We start from the raw sequence: 16,246 nt of genomic DNA, 5'->3' as shown, positions 1-16,246 counted from the left end.
TCCTCTGTCACTTTTATCAGCAGTTAAAACTGTTTAATCCGTTGTTAACATGTTGTAACCTGTTTTTCCGAGCCGCCTTTAAACGCAACATGAGCGCTACGACGCTCGCGCTGGGTTTCCACCTGTGAAGGAGACCTGCTGCTGCTGGGCGGAGCTACGTAGGTTTGTGTTAGAATCACGGCAGCAAACCAGCAAAACGCAAAGAACTTTTCACAGTTTTTCCCTCCAAACTAACCGACTGAGTTGAGTAAAGCTGCTGGATGCAGGTAATGTTTGCTAAAAGATGACTAGCTAATATTAATACAGAACCTTAAGCTTAACAAGCACCTTGTAGGCTACCGATGTTGGTGTCTATTTTCAGCTACATACATTCATTTTGCCCCCAAATAAGTCGATGCCCCCCCTCACACGCATCGTTTCAACCAACCAGACAGCCATTTTGTAATCCATAGGGGGGGGCGCAGAAAATGTTTGGAAACCACTGCATTAGAGAGACCATCTTTTCAACCGGGATGCTACAATCACATATAAATATTTTTCTGGATGTTGCTGTATTTAAATAACTGCAATGTTTAATCAATCAATCAAGTTTATTTGTATGCCACAAGGCATTTCAAAGTGCTTTACATCATAACAATACAAAAATATAAAGTCATAGAACACACAGTCACAGTCAATTAAAACATTGCATTTTGTCACGTACCATCTTCACACATCAGATTGCTGATTAACGTTTCATTTATGATGTTTCTAAAGCAACTACAAACAGGTTGATTTTTAGTCTAGATTTAAAGGCATTTAGTGTTTCAGCTATTTTTCAGTTTCCTAGAAGTTTATTCCAGATTTGTGGTGCATAGAAGCTGAATGGTGCTTCTCCATGTTTGGATCTGGTTCTGGGGATGCAGAGCAGACCAGAGACAGAAGACCTGATAGGTCTGGAAGTTTGATACAACAGCAGCAGATCTTGAATGTATTGTGGTTCAGTAATTTATAAGCTAACAGTATTTTAAAATCTATTCTCTGAGCTACATGGAGCAAGTGCAAAGGATTTTGAACTGAATGATGTGCTCTATCTTGCTGGTTTTAGTGAAAAAACAAGAAGCAGCACTCTGGATCAACTGCAGCTGGAGGATAGATTTATTAGGCAGACCTGTAAAAACGCTGTCACAGTAATCAATGTGACTAAAGATAAATGGATGGATGAGTTTCTCTAAATCTTACTGAGTCATAAGTCAACATTGGCTGCGCCTAGAAATTCTGTCCATGAAAGAAATGAACAGAATTGATGTCAAAGGGTAGCCCTGGCAGAGTCCAAACCTCACCGGAAATGAGCCAACTTACTGGTGGCAATGCACACCATAGAGGGACCTAACAGCTCATATCAAAGGGCTTGGTACCCCATACTCCCGGAGAACCTCCCACAGGGTTCCGAAGGGTTGAACGCCTTCTATAAGTCCACAAAACACATGTAGATTGGTTGGGCGAACTCCCATACACCCTCCAGGACCTTGCTCAGGGTGTAGAGCTGGTCCAGTGTTCCACGACCAGAACGAAACCACACTGCTCTTCCTGAATCTGAGGTTCGACTATCCAACTGATCCTCCTCTCCAGGACCCCTGAATAGACCTTGCCAGGGAGGCTTAAGAGTGCGACCCCTCTGTAATTGGAGCACACCCCTTTTTGAACAAGGGGACCACCACCCCAGTCTGCCAATCAAGGGAAACTGCCCCTGATATCCATGCAACATTGCAGAGTTGTGTCAACCAACACAAACCTACAACATCCACAGCCTTAAGGAACTCCGGGTGAATCTCCGGATGGATGAATCCGTGGGCTGGATTCATCCATCCCCGAGCTCTCCAATCTCCATATTGGAGAGCCCAACCCAGAGTCCCCAGTCTCAGCTTCCTCAACAGAAGGCATGTTGGTGGGATTGTGAATGTCTTCAAAGTATTCTGCCCACCAACCCGCAACGTCAGAAGTCAAGGTCAGCAGCACACCATCCCCACTATAAACAGTGTTGGTGCTTGCCCCTCCTGAGACACTGGCCCCTCCTGGAGGCCAGAATTGCCTCGAAGTCGTGCTGAATTCTTTCTCTATGGCTTCTCCAAACTCCTCTCACGCCCAAATTTTTGCCTCAGCAACCACCCAAGCCACATGCCGTTTGGACTGCCAGTACCCATTAGCTGCTTTCGGTCCCACAGGCCAAAAAGGCCCAATAGGACTCCTCCTTCAGCCTGACAGCATCCCTCACCGAAGTTGTCCACCGACAGATTCGAGGGTTGCTGCTGCGACAGGCACAAACGTCCTTGCGGCCACAAGTTCGATAAGCCGGCTCAACAAAAGAGACCAAAAGAGACATAAACATGGTCCACTCAGACTCAATGTCCCTCACCTCCCCCGGAACGTGTTCAAAGTTCTGCCAGAGGTGGGAGTTAAAGCTCAGTCTCACATGAGACTCTGCCAGACGTTCCCAGCAGACCCTCACAACACATTTGGGCCTGCCAGGTCTGACCAGCATCCTCCCCCAAAAACGAAGCCAACTCTCCACCAGGTAGTGGTCAGTGGACAGCTTTGCCCCTCTCTCCACCTGAGTGTTCAAGACATGTGGTCACAGATCTGACAAAACGATGAAAAAGTCGATCATTGAACTGTGGCCTCAGGTGTCCAGGTGCCATGTGCACATATGGACAACCTTATGCCTGAGCATGGTGTTTGTTACGGATAATCCATGTTGAGCACATATGTCCAACAACAGAACACCACTTGAGTTCAAATGGGGGGGCATTCCTCCCAACCATGCCCCAGGTCTCACTGTCATTGCCCATGTGAGCATTGAAGATCCCCAGCAGAACAAGGGAATCCCCAGGAGGGGCACTCTTCAGTACCCCTTCCAAGGACTCCAAGAAGGGTGGATAATCTGAACTGTTGTTCGATGCGTAAGCACAAACAATCAGAACCCATCCCCCCACCCATAGGCAGTGGGAGGCGACCCTCTCGTTCACCGGGGTAAACCCCAATGTACAGGCACTGAGATGGCACTGAGATGGGGCCAACCAGTATGCCCACTTCTGCCGGCGCCTCTCACCATGAGCAACTCCAGAGTGGAAGGATGTCCAGCCCCTCTCAAGGAGACTGGATCCAGTCTCAAGGAGAGACAATATTATAAAGGCAATATTATTGCCTTTATAATATTGCCATGCATTGAGGTGAGACCAACTATTTCTAGCTAGAACCTCTCAACCTCATACACTAGCTCAGGCTCCTTCCCCACCAGAGAGATGACATTTCACATCCCAAGAGGATCGGATCGCCAGGGCCCCCTCCCTTGGCCACTACCCATCCCACGTGTCGGACTGGTTGAGTTGTGCTCATCTTAGCACAATTTTTTTTTAATCTAAAAACGTTTTTTTTTTTTTTGTTTTTTTTTTTTCAAAATTAGCGTCTTTTCATTAAGCAAATTAATGTAATTTCAATTTGCGCCATTCCATGATCAATGGAAATACATCTATAGTTGTGAATGTACGTACAGTCAGAAAAGGACTAATCAAATTGGGGCATGCCATTAGCAATGCATAAGGAGAGCAGTGACTGACCTGCGAAGCAGGTCAGTCACTGCCTCCATGCATTGCATGGCAGGCACCTATTGTTCTACACCCAATAGAAGGTCTCTTTATTGGGGCATGCCATTAGCAATGCATAAGGAGAGCAGTGACTGACCTGCGAAGCAGGTCAGTCACTGCCTCCATGCATTGCATGGCAGGCACCTATTGTTCTTCACCTAATAGAATGTCTCTTTATTTATATATATCTTTATTTTTCTTCCATTACCGTTAATGCGGCTCGTACCGCTGCGTGCCCACCCACAAAAGTGGTATCAAATCGTGCGGCTCGATGCCGAGAAGGGAGCTATTATTTTTATTGGGGATCGGAGTTACGATGGCGACGTAAAAAGCCAAAAACGAGCGAAATTTCCAACTGCCGAAACGCAGAGTGTAACTGACACCAACTGCCGCTTTTTTAGAGTGAGAAACAGGGTGGAATTTTGACCCCAAAATAATTTTGAAATCGCTCTCATAGGTGCAAAAATTGCTCTATTGGTATGAAAGTCGGTCATGACATTGATACGAATGCCTGCTCCGGTAAAATGTTTTCAAAATTTCCCTAGGGCTTACGGTTTTCGGTCTAGGTGCTTCAGAGCAAAGTTTTGGGACAGGATAACTGACGCTCCTCCCCAGTGTTTTACATACATTTCTGAAAAATCTCTGAGCTCAGCGCACACCATTTTTCTCTCATCACTGCAATTACTGTGATTGAGCTACAGATATGAATCGCGGTAATAGATGAGATGACAGATAGCCCTCTCATATGCTTCAAACGGTTTTTGGATCGGCCTTACGGATCCTGAACGGGAAGCAGTCGTTCGGACTGCTTTTTTCATTAAAACTGACTGGGTGTCTCATAAAGATAGATAAGTCTGACACACACAGGGCACTTTCATCACTATAGCAACAGAATGCAGAGATAGGGAGGACTGCTGGGGTTTGGACTACAAATACTCTGTAGTCCTAAGAATGGCGGAACACTTTAATACAGAGGGCAGAGCAGAAGGTCAGAACTACAACATGGCGGAACACTCAATTATTACAGAGGAGGCCTGAGCTGGCAGTTAGAACTACTTCCTGTTTTGGGCATTATACAGATGGATTAACCAAACCACTGTTACACATTGGATTAGTGTGGTTATGAAAATTAAGTTTACTGAAAGTTTCAAAATAAAACTCTGAAAATTGCACTGACAAAAGTGCATCGCCGTAGGCGATGCAAAAATGAAAATCTTTTTTTTATGTTTTTTTTCTCAGGATAGTGAACTGCCTTGCGCAGCAAGGCAGTTCATTAACATTAGCATTTCATGGTTGTCTCAAAGATTGAAATCCTTCCCCAGCTTTCTGTCTCACACACACAGCAGTTGGCTGAGGGCCAATCGCTACAGCAACAGAATCCAGAGAAAGGGAAATCTGCTGGTTTGGACTACAAACCAGCAGCCATAACTGCCATAACTGTAGTTCTATCTATGGCCAAGACTCAGTTAAAACAGAGGCCTGAGCAGCATGTCAGAACTACAACATGGCGGAACACTCAATTATTACAGAGGAGGAGTTGGCTGGTATTCTGAACTACTTGTGCTTTGAGCATCATATAACTGATTTAACCCGATCACTATTACACATGAAATTAGTGTGACCATTTCAAATGAAGCTTATTGAAAATTTTCAAAATAAAAGCCTTGACAATTTTTACATCATGTAATTGCTCTTTTCACATACATTTCTGCAAAAAGTTCTGAGCTCAGCGCACACTATTTTTCTCTCATCACTGCAATTACTGTGAATGAGCTACAGATATGAATCGCGGTACTAAATGAGACGACAAATAGCCCTCTCATATGCTTCAAACGGTTTTCGAATACGTATCACGGTTCCCGAATGGAAAGGAGTTGTTCGGACAGCTTTTTGGAGTGAAACTGGCTGGCTCAAACACATAGAATTGTTTCTCCCCCTGTCTGGAGAAACACAGGGGGAGGCTTGATCACTATAGCAACAGAACACAGACAAAAGCCAAACTGCTCCTTAGGACTACAAAAACGCCATCTTTGTAGTTCTAAACACGATGGAACACTTTACTACAGAGGCCTGAGCAGAAGGTCGGAAGGTCAACATGGTGGAACCCTCAATCATTACAAAGGAGGGCTGAGCTGGCAGTTAAGAAGTACATAATGGTGGAACTCTGACTTATTACAGAAAGAAGGTGAGCAGAATGTTATAACTACAGACAGGGCAGAATGTTCTGGGCTTTATATATAAACTGGTTTAACCCAACCACTGTTAGACATGGGATTAGTGTGGCCATTTAAAATGAAGCTTACTGAAAATTTCAAAATAAAAGCCTGAATATTCCTCTCAGGCCTTTATTATGTTTTTCTCTCAGGTTAGTGCAGAGACAACTACAGATTTAAATCACTGCCCTCTTATATGCTTCAAAAAGTTTTCGGATTGCTCTTATGGATGCTGAACAGTAAGCCGCTTTGAAACTAACTGCTTCAAACTGTTAGAATTCTGTCTCTCCCTGTGTGTCTCACTAACATGATAGTTGAGCTGCTCTTTAGAACTACAATGACTGAAGGTCAGAACTACAACATGGCGGAACTCTCAGATACCACAGATTAGGGCTGAACTGGCATTTAGAACTACTTGCTGTTTTGGGCATTATATAGTTGGATTAACCCAACCACTGTTACACATTTTATTGCTGTGGTCAATTAAAATGAAGCTTAATGAAAATTTCAAAATAAAAGCCTTGATATTTTTCACATCAGCTTTGGGCTTTATGTGAATGGTTTAAACAAACTACTGTTACACATTGAATTGGTGTGGTGGTTAAAATGAAGCCTACTGAAAGTTTCAAAATAAAAGTCTGCATATTCCTCTCATGCTAGTGCAACGCCGTAGGCGTTGCAATAATATTAAGCTTTTTTCGCATTTTTTTCCTCAGGATAATGAACTGCCTTGCGCAGCAAGGCAGTTCATTAACATTAGCACAAGTTTAGCATTTTACTGCCCCCACTAGTGCACTGCCTTGCGCAGCAAGGCAGTGCATTAGCATTAGCATTAGTCTTTTCCCTAAAGGTAGCTATTAGCTAATTTTCTTACTTATTAGCGATGTTCAGTATACTGAATGGAGTAAATCAATGACAGAAAACATGCTAGTGATGCCACACATCCTACATGAATATTAGTCTTCACGCTAATATTAGCATTTTGGCTTATGCATTAATTTCAACATACTGAATGGTACAGGTACAGTTTAGTCAACATGTTTCTGACTCGCCACAGGTTATTGACTACATTGCAGCTTTCTTTAGCATAAATGCTAATTTTTTGCATCAGAATGCTTGATTAAAAACCGACGGGCACACTTTGGCATGCCCCTTAAAATTTCTGTGGAATTTTCTAGTTGGGGCATGCCATTAGCAATGCATAAGGAGAGCAGTGACTGACCTGCGAAGCAGGTCAGTCACTGCCTCCATGCATTGCATGGCAGGCACCTATTGTTCTACACCCAATAGAACGCCTGGATATTATTATTATTATAACAACTTCTTCCATTACCGTTAATGCGGCTCGTACCGCTGCGTGCCCACCCACAAAAGTGGTATCAAAACGTGTGTCTCGATCCCGGCATTGGAGCTATTACTTTTATTGGGGATCGGAGTTACGACGGCGACGTAAAAAGCGAAAAACGAGCGAAATTTCCAACTGCCAAAACCTTAGAGTGTAACTGAAACCAACTGCCGCTTTTTAGAGTGAGAAAAAGAGTGGAATTTTGACCCCAAAATAATTTTGAAATCGCTCTCATGGGTGCAAAAATTGCTCTATTGGTATGAAAGTCGGTCATGACATTGATACGAATGCCTGCTCCGGTAAAATGTTTTCAAAATTTCCCTAGGGCTTATGGTTTTCGGTCCAGGTGCTTCAGAGCAAAGTTTTGGGACAGGATAACTGACGCTCCTCTCCAGTGTTTTACATACATTTCTGAAAAATCTCTGAGCTCAGCGCACACCATTTTTCTCTCATCACTGCAATTACTGTGATTGAGCTACAGATATGAATCGCGGTAATAGATGAGATGAGAAATAGCCCTCTCATATGCTTCAAACGGTTTTTGGATCGGACTTACGGAACCCGAACGGGAAGCAGTCGTTCGGACTGCTTTTTCCATTAAAACTGACTGGGTGTCTCATAAAGATAGATAAGTCTGACACACACAGGGCACTTTCATCACTATAGCAACAGAATGCAGAGAGGGAGAACTGCTGGGGTTTGGACTACAAAGACTGTAGTTCTAAATATGGCGGAACACTTTAATGCAGAGGGCAGAGCAGAAGGTCAGAACTACAACATGGCGGAACACTCAATTATTACAGAGGAGGGCTGAGCTGGCAGTTAGAACTACTTCCTGTTTTGGGCATTATACAGGTGGATTAACCAAACCACTGTTACACATTGGATTAGTGTGGTTATGAAAATTAAGTTTACTGAAAGTTTCAAAATAAAACTCTGAAAATTGCACTGACAAAAGTGCATCGCCGTAGGCGATGCAAAAATGAAAATCTTTTTTTTATGTTTTTTTTCTCAGGATAGTGAACTGCCTTGCGCAGCAAGGCAGTTCATTAACATTAGCATTTCATGGTTGTCTTAAAGATTGCAACAGAATCCAGAGAAAGGCTGCTGGTTTGGACTACAAACCAGCAGCCATAACTGCCATAACTGTAGTTCTATCTATGGCCAAGACTCAGTTAAAATAGAGGCCTGACCAGCATGTCAGAACTACAACATGGCGGAACACTCAATTATTACAGAGGAGGAGTTGGCTGGTATTATAAACAACTTGTGCTTTGAGCATTATATAACTGATTTAACCTGATCACTATTACACATGAAATTAGTGTGGCAATTTCAAATGAAGCTTATTGAAATTTTTCAAAATAAAAGCCTTGACAATTTTTACATCATGTAATTGCTCTTTTTACATACATTTCTGCAAAAAGTTCTGAGCTCAGCGCACACCATTTTTCTCTCATCACTGCAATTACTGTGAATGAGCTACAGATATGAATCGCGGTACTAAATGAGACGACAAATAGCCCTCTCATACGCTTCAAACGGTTTTCGAATACGTATCACGGTTCCCGAATGGAAAGGAGTTGTTCGAACAGCTTTTTGGAGTGAAACTGGCTGGCTCAAACAGATAGAATTGTTTCTCCCCCTGTCTGGAGAAACACAGGGGGAGGCTTGGTCACTATAGCAACAGAACACAGACAAAAGCCAAACTGCTCCTTAGGACTACAAAAACGCCATCTTTGTAGTTCTAAACACGATGGAACAATTTACTACAGAGGCCTGAGCAGAAGGTCGGAAGGTTAACATGGTGGAACCCTCAATCATTACAAAGGAGGGCTGAGCTGGCAGTTAAGAAGTAAATAATGGTGGAACTCTGACTTATTACAGAAAGAAGGTGAGCAGAAAGTTATAACTACAGACAGGGCAGAATGTTCTGGGCTTTATATATAAACTGGTTTAACCCAACCACTGTTAGATATTGGATTAGTGTGGCCATTTAAAATGAAGCTTACTGAAAATTTCAAAATAAAAGCCTGAATATTCCTCTTGGGCCTTTATTATGTTTTTCTCTCAGGTTAGTGCAGAGACAACTACAGATTTAAATCGTGTTTCCATCGGAGACAAGAAATTGCCCTCTTATATGCTTCAAAAAGTTTTTGGATTGCTCTTATGGATGCTGAACAGTAAGCCGCTTTGATCAGAAAAACTAACTGCTTCAAACAGTTAGAATTCTCTCTCCCTGTGTGTCTCACTAACATGATAGTTGAGCTGCTCTTTAGAACTACAATGACTGAAGGTCAGAACTACAACATGGCGGAACTTTCAGATACCACAGATTAGGGCTGAACTGGCATTTAGAACTACTTGCTGTTTTGGGCATTATATAGTTGGATTAACCCAACCACTGTTACACATTTTATTGCTGTGGTCAATTAAAATGAAGCTTAATGAAAATTTCAAAATAAAAGCCTTGATATTTTTCACATCAGCTTTGGGCTTTATGTGAAATGTTTAAACAAACTACTTTTACACATTGAATTGGTGTGGTGGTTAAAATGAAGCCTACTGAAAGTTTCAAAATAAAAGTCTGCATATTCCTCTCATGCTAGTGCAACGCCGTAGGCGTTGCAATAATATTAAGCTTTTTTCGCATTTTTTTTCCTCAGGATAGTGAACTGCCTTGCGCAGCAAGGCAGTTCATTAACATTAGCACAAGTTTAGCATTTTACTGCCCCCACTAGTGCACTGCCTTGCGCAGCAAGGCAGTGCATTAGCATTAGCATTAGCCTTTTCCCTAAAGGTAGCTATTAGATAATTTTCTTACTTATTAGCGATGTTCAGTATACTGAATGGAGTAAATCAATGACAGAAAACATGCTAGTGATGCCACACATCCTACATGAATATTAGTCTTCATGCTAATATTAGCATTTTGGCTTATGCATTAATTTCAACATACTGAATGGTACAGGTACAGTTTAGTCAACATGTTTCTGACTCACCACAGGTTATTGACTACATTGAAGCTTTCTTTAGCATTAATGCTAATTTTTTGCATCAGAACGCTTGATTAAAAACCGACGGGCACACTTTGGCATGCCCCTTAAAATTTCTGCGGGTAGGGTTAGGGTTAGGGTTAGGGTTTATAATTTATTATTCTTCCGTTACCGTTAATGCGGCTCGTACCGCTGCAAGAAACCCCACAAAAGTGGTATCAAAACGTGCGGCTCGATCCCGGCATTGGAGCTATTATTTTTATTGGGATTCTGTGTAAAAATGACGACATAAATTGAGAAAAACGAAAAAACTTGAGTCTGAGGAACTCACAGCATCACTAAGATTAATCTCTGAAACACACACACAGGACAGTGGAGGTCTGACTCAAAAACTCTGTTTAACTCCCCCTCACAGGCACAAATAGAGGCCTGTTGATCTCAAAGTTGGTCATGACATAGATACACATGCCTGCTCTTGTAAAATGTTTTCAAAATTTTCCTAGGGCTTATGGTTTTTTGTCAGGGTCCTGTAGACCGACGCTGGGTGTCTCACAAGTATAGAAACCAGGGAGAGAGCCAGCCCAGGTGCAGATCATTAATTACCATAGCAACGGGTCCTAGACAGAGGCAGTGAGTATTCCCACAGCGCTGAATCAGATCTCACAATGCATTGTGGGAAGAATACATATTTCCTGTGACTTTTCATGTTTTGCTTACATAAAATTATTACTTCTCTGAATTTTTGAGTGTAAATTCAAATCTTTACTATGAAAATTGAAATTGTTTTTAGAAATTAACTATTACCAACTTTCTTCATGTTTTTTATTTTGGACCATGAGTGAGAACCACATGTGGGAAGCTTATAGTCGTCGGTCTCGGATTGAATTTCACTGACTTTGGGTTTATACCATGCTTTTCAATGGTGACTGACATTGTCATAATACACCTGACAATATTTACAGTTATTGTGTTGTAGTGGTGGGATAAGTATGTCAGACCTGCATATATCTATTTTTCACGTCAAATTTGAAACGCTGGGTTTAAAGTGATGGGCACAGTTGGCAGGCCCCTTAAAATTTCTGCAGGAATTTTCTAGTTATTCCATATTTTTCTTCCGTTCACCTTAATGCGGCTCGTACCGCTGCGTGCCCACCCACAAAAGTGGTATCAAAACGTGTGTCTCGATCCCGGCATTGGAGCTATTATTTTTATTGGGGATCGGAGTTACGACGGCGACGTAAAAAGTGAAAAACGAGCGAAATTTCCAACTGCCGAAACCTTAGAGTGTAACTGAAACCAACTGCCGCTTTTTAGAGTGAGAAAAAGAGTGGAATTTTGACCCAAAAATAATTTTGAAATCGCTCTCATGGGTGCAAAAATTGCTCTATCGGTATGAAAGTCGGTCATGACATTGATACGTATGCCTGCTCCGGTAAAATGTTTTCAAAATTTTCCTAGGGCTTACGGTTTTCGGTCAAGGTGCTTCAGAGCAAAGTTTTGGGACAGGATAACTGACGCTCCTCCCCAGTGTTTTATATACATTTCTGAAAAAGCTCTGAGCTCAGCGCACACCATTTTTCTCTCATCACTGCAATTACTGTGAATGAGCTACAGATATGAATCGCGGTACTAAATGAGACGACAAATAGCCCTCTCATATGCTTCAAACGGTTTTTGGATCGGACTTACGGAACCCGAACGGGAAGCAGTCGTTCGGACTGCTTTTTCCATTAAAACTGACTGGGTGTCTCATAAAGATAGATAAGTCTGACACACACAGGGCACTTTCATCACTATAGCAACAGAATGCAGAGAGGGAGAACTGCTGGGGTTTGGACTACAAAGACTCTGTAGTTCTAAATATGGCGGAACACTTTAATGCAGAGGGCAGAGCAGAAGGTCAGAACTACAACATGGCGGAACACTCAATTATTACAGAGGAGGGCTGAGCTGGCAGTTAGAACTACTTCCTGTTTTGGGCATTATACAGGTGGATTAACCAAACCACTGTTACACATTGGATTAGTGTGGTTATGAAAATTAAGTTTACTGAAAGTTTCAAAATAAAACTCTGAAAATTGCACTGACAAAAGTGCATCGCCGTAGGCGATGCAAAAATGAAAATCTTTTTTTTATGTTTTTTTTCTCAGGATAGTGAACTGCCTTGCGCAGCAAGGCAGTTCATTAACATTAGCATTTCATGGTTGTCTCAAAGATTGAAATCCTTCCCCAGCTTTCTGTCTCACACACACAGCAGTTGGCTGAGGGCCAATCGCTATAGCAACAGAATCCAGAGAAAGGCAAATCTGCTGGTTTGGACTACAAACCAGCAGCCATAACTGCCATAACTGTAGTTCTATCTATGGCCAAGACTCAGTTAAAACAGAGGCCTGAGCAGCATGTCAGAACTACAACATGGCGGAACACTCAATTATTACAGAGGAGGAGTTGGCTGGTATTCTGAACTACTTGTGCTTTGAGCATTATATAACTGATTTAACCTGATCACTATTACACATGAAATTAGTGTGGCAATTTCAAATGAAGCTTATTGAAAATTTTCAAAATAAAAGCCTTGACAATTTTTACATCATGTAATTGCTCTTTTTACATACATTTCTGCAAAAAGTTCTGAGCTCAGCGCACACCATTTTTCTCTCATCACTGCAATTACTGTGAATGAGCTACAGATATGAATCGCGGTACTAAATGAGACGACAAATAGCCCTCTCATATGCTTCAAACGGTTTTCGAATACGTATCACGGTTCCCGAATGGAAAGGAGTTGTTCGGACAGCTTTTTGGAGTGAAACTGGCTGGCTCAAACACATAGAATTGTTTCTCCCCCTGTCTGGAGAAACACAGGGGGAGGCTTGATCACTATAGCAACAGAACACAGACAAAAGCCAAACTGCTCCTTAGGACTACAAAAACACCATCTTTGTAGTTCTAAACACGATGGAACACTTTACTACAGAGGCCTGAGCAGAAGGTCGGAAGGTCAACATGGTGGAACCCTCAATCATTACAAAGGAGGGCTGAGCTGGCAGTTAAGAAGTACATAATGGTGGAACTCTGACTTATTACAGAAAGAAGGTGAGCAGAATGTTATAACTACAGACAGGGCAGAATGTTCTGGGCATTATATATGAACTGGTTTAACCCAACCACTGTTAGACATGGGATTAGTGTGGCCATTTAAAATGAAGCTTACTGAAAATTTCAAAATAAAAGCCTGAATATTCCTCTCAGGCCTTTATTATGTTTTTCTCTCAGGTTAGTGCAGAGAGAACTACAGATTTAAATCGAGGTTCCATCGGAGACAAGAAATTGCCCTCTTATAAGCTTCAAAAAGTTTTCGGATTGCTCTTATGGATGCTGAACAGTAAGCCGCTTTGATCAGAAAAACTAACTGCTTCAAAGAGTTGCTGCACTCCTCTCATGCTAGTGCAACGCCGTAGGCGTTGCAATAATATTAAGCTTTTTTCGCATTTTTTTTCCTCAGGATAGTGAACTGCCTTGCGCAGCAAGGCAGTTCATTAACATTAGCACAAGATTGTGCACAACATTAGCACAAACTTTAGCATTTTACTGCCCCCACTAGTGCACTGCCTTGCGCAGCAAGGCAGTGCACATCCTAACATCCTAACATCCTACATGAATATTAGTCTTCACGCTAATATTAGCATTTTGGCTTATGCATTAATTTCAACATACTGAATGGTACAGGTGCAGTTTAGTCAACATGTTTCTGACTCACCACAGGTTATTGACTACATTGAAGCTTTCTTTAGCATTAATGCTAATTTTTTGCATTAGAACGCTTGATTAAAAACCGACGGGCACACTTTGGCATGCCCCTTAAAATTTCTGCGGAATTTTCTAGTTCTACTTGTTGCTGCATATTGTTGGTCAGCTGACAGCAAATTTATCAGCTAGTTATTTAAAATACATAAAAACAAAGAATTAAAAAAATACACAATATTAACATGTAAACATTTTCAAAATGTTTAAGTTTAGAAATATGTTACATATGTGGCAGTATGCCCTGTAGGCTTTGAATGCACCACACAAGTGCCTGCATGTAATTAGTTGTGGCGCTGGCTGCCTGTATATAAAGGGCCCTCCCTCACCTTGTTGACATCACGTTGTTTTCCTTCCAGTTCAGACCTCGGCGTTTGTTGGTGCTGCACGCTAGGTAAGGCAGGCTTCTTCTCTCTCAATCAAGCTTATTACTTGTGATTTATTTCCATTTTCTGTATAATAGCCACAAATGAATGCGCTTAACGACACTCTGATTGCCGATCCATCGTCCTTGTGGTAAGAATCTTCCCACACTCGACGTTTGTTAGCTTAGCTTTAGCTCAGCTTTTGTTGTATATCCAGGCCGCCTATACAAGCTCCACGTTTCCTCCTTCCTGTCAGAGGCAGTACATGAAGAGCTCAGTGGTAAGTGAAGTGCTAGAGTTTGCATGCTTTTAGATTCCATTTCTAACATTAATTTTTGATAGCCGCTGCTGTTTGCCTGCTGTTCTGGTTGTCCCCGACTGGCGGTCCACCTGTCATCTGGGTTATCTGTCGACTGCCTACCTGTCGTCCTGTTTGCTGGCTTCATGCCCGCCGTCCTGGTCGGCGTAAAGCTGGCTTCTATCACTCATCCAGTGTGGCTGATTTGGGCTGATTAGTGATCAGCTCTGAGTGGCATCTGCTACAGCGGATCGGTTCCCCCTAGGACGGACCCTTAATTTGGACTATTGCTGCTTGATTGGTTGTGGACTGAACTGTATAATTGTATTGTCTGTAATTTGAATGTTTCTTTCCTTTATTTTAACAGGAACGGCCAGCTCGTGGTGTTGGTGTTGGACTTTCTCGGTGGTGGTACTACTTCTGGTTTGGTGCACGACTTTCTTTTTTTTTTTTTGCCGTTTCTTTTCTTTTAGGATACTACCCTGAATTGCACTTCTATCTCTGAGTTGAGCCATAACTGTGTCTTTTAAAGTGTGAGTGGTTTTAAACTAGTATTTTTGATTAAACTAAAACAATTGTGTAATAAATAAACTTACTGAATTGTGAGATTGTCTCAAGCCTCATCTGTAGCGGGTCTATGTGACTTAAAGCAAACTTTTTAGTGGAGTCATTGCAAACAATTTCATTTTGATTAAAATAGTGCTTTTAAATTTAAGTTACCCATTTTTACCATACTGGTCCCGCCTCACATAGCAATACGTTGTGGCAAAAACACTTGTAAATATAATATTTAAAATGTTATATCAACTTCTGTTCTATGTCAAACTGCTATGATTGTCACATTTGTGTTTCAACTACAAAACTATCTCTCTTACCCAAAATTAGATATGAGGACCAATAATACTTTTGGAAATAACTGTTTGGATTTCATACATTTATACATAATCATATTGTGTACTACATTGGAAATGATCAACGGAAAACTGTTGATCTGAAAACAACTGATTTCACTAACATGTCACTGGCTGGCTGGTCTCACCTGGTAGTTCAGTCGTTTCTTCTCTTCTCTCAGTGGGTGCTGAGTTAACTTGGATTCCAAACAGCATCAGCTTAATTATAACCACCTTCATCCCCAAAACAACTGCTGCTCTGCTATGCATTGCGTCTGCAGAGGAGTTTAGAGTCCAGCACTATTGCTAGTTACAAGAAACTCACTGTATGCTGAAGTTTCAAACTCCGGATTCCTTTCTACAAACTCTGCTGCTTCTCAGTATGTGGTATTTAAAAAAGTTGCATTAAACTCCTCAGGTGTTTTGTTGATGCCGAGTTGGTGATAAGATCAGTTCAAGTTGTCCTTTTAAATTATCAAAGCTTTTCAAAAATAGCCTGATATTTTGATTTTTGTTTGAAGATATGTCTAAGTCAGTGTAAGCACCTTAGACAAAAAAAAATCCAGAAGGTCAACTCCAAGTTCTTCCAACAATTCACTGTTGTGGGGATTTTTAAGGCATATATCCCATAGCTGCACCTCTTAGATAAGGCTTGTCAAGGATATGTGTCTGGTCCTGGTGCACTTGTCTAATATTGCCTTTATAAACTGGA

The 16,246-nt window shown here is 41.8% G+C and overlaps 1 protein-coding gene across 1 annotated transcript in view; it reads right to left on the bottom strand.

The window, feature by feature from the left end:
* urp2 (urotensin II-related peptide) overlaps positions 1-15,804 on the bottom strand; it is a 29,448-nt gene extending 13,644 nt beyond the window's left edge. The window contains exon 1 of the mRNA XM_015010214.2: positions 15,684-15,804. Within this exon, the coding sequence (XP_014865700.1) occupies positions 15,684-15,804 (121 nt within the window). The remainder of the gene's footprint in view (positions 1-15,683) is intronic.
* Between the last annotated feature and the right edge of the window lie 442 nt (positions 15,805-16,246).

Source organism: Poecilia mexicana, unplaced genomic scaffold (assembly GCF_051168715.1).
Source record: "Poecilia mexicana isolate PSO_F unplaced genomic scaffold, ASM5116871v1 scaffold_2, whole genome shotgun sequence".
Taxonomy (NCBI): Eukaryota; Metazoa; Chordata; class Actinopteri; order Cyprinodontiformes; family Poeciliidae; genus Poecilia; species Poecilia mexicana.
Note: the sequence above shows the minus strand (reverse complement) of the source record. Positions and strands in the feature narration are given on the sequence as shown.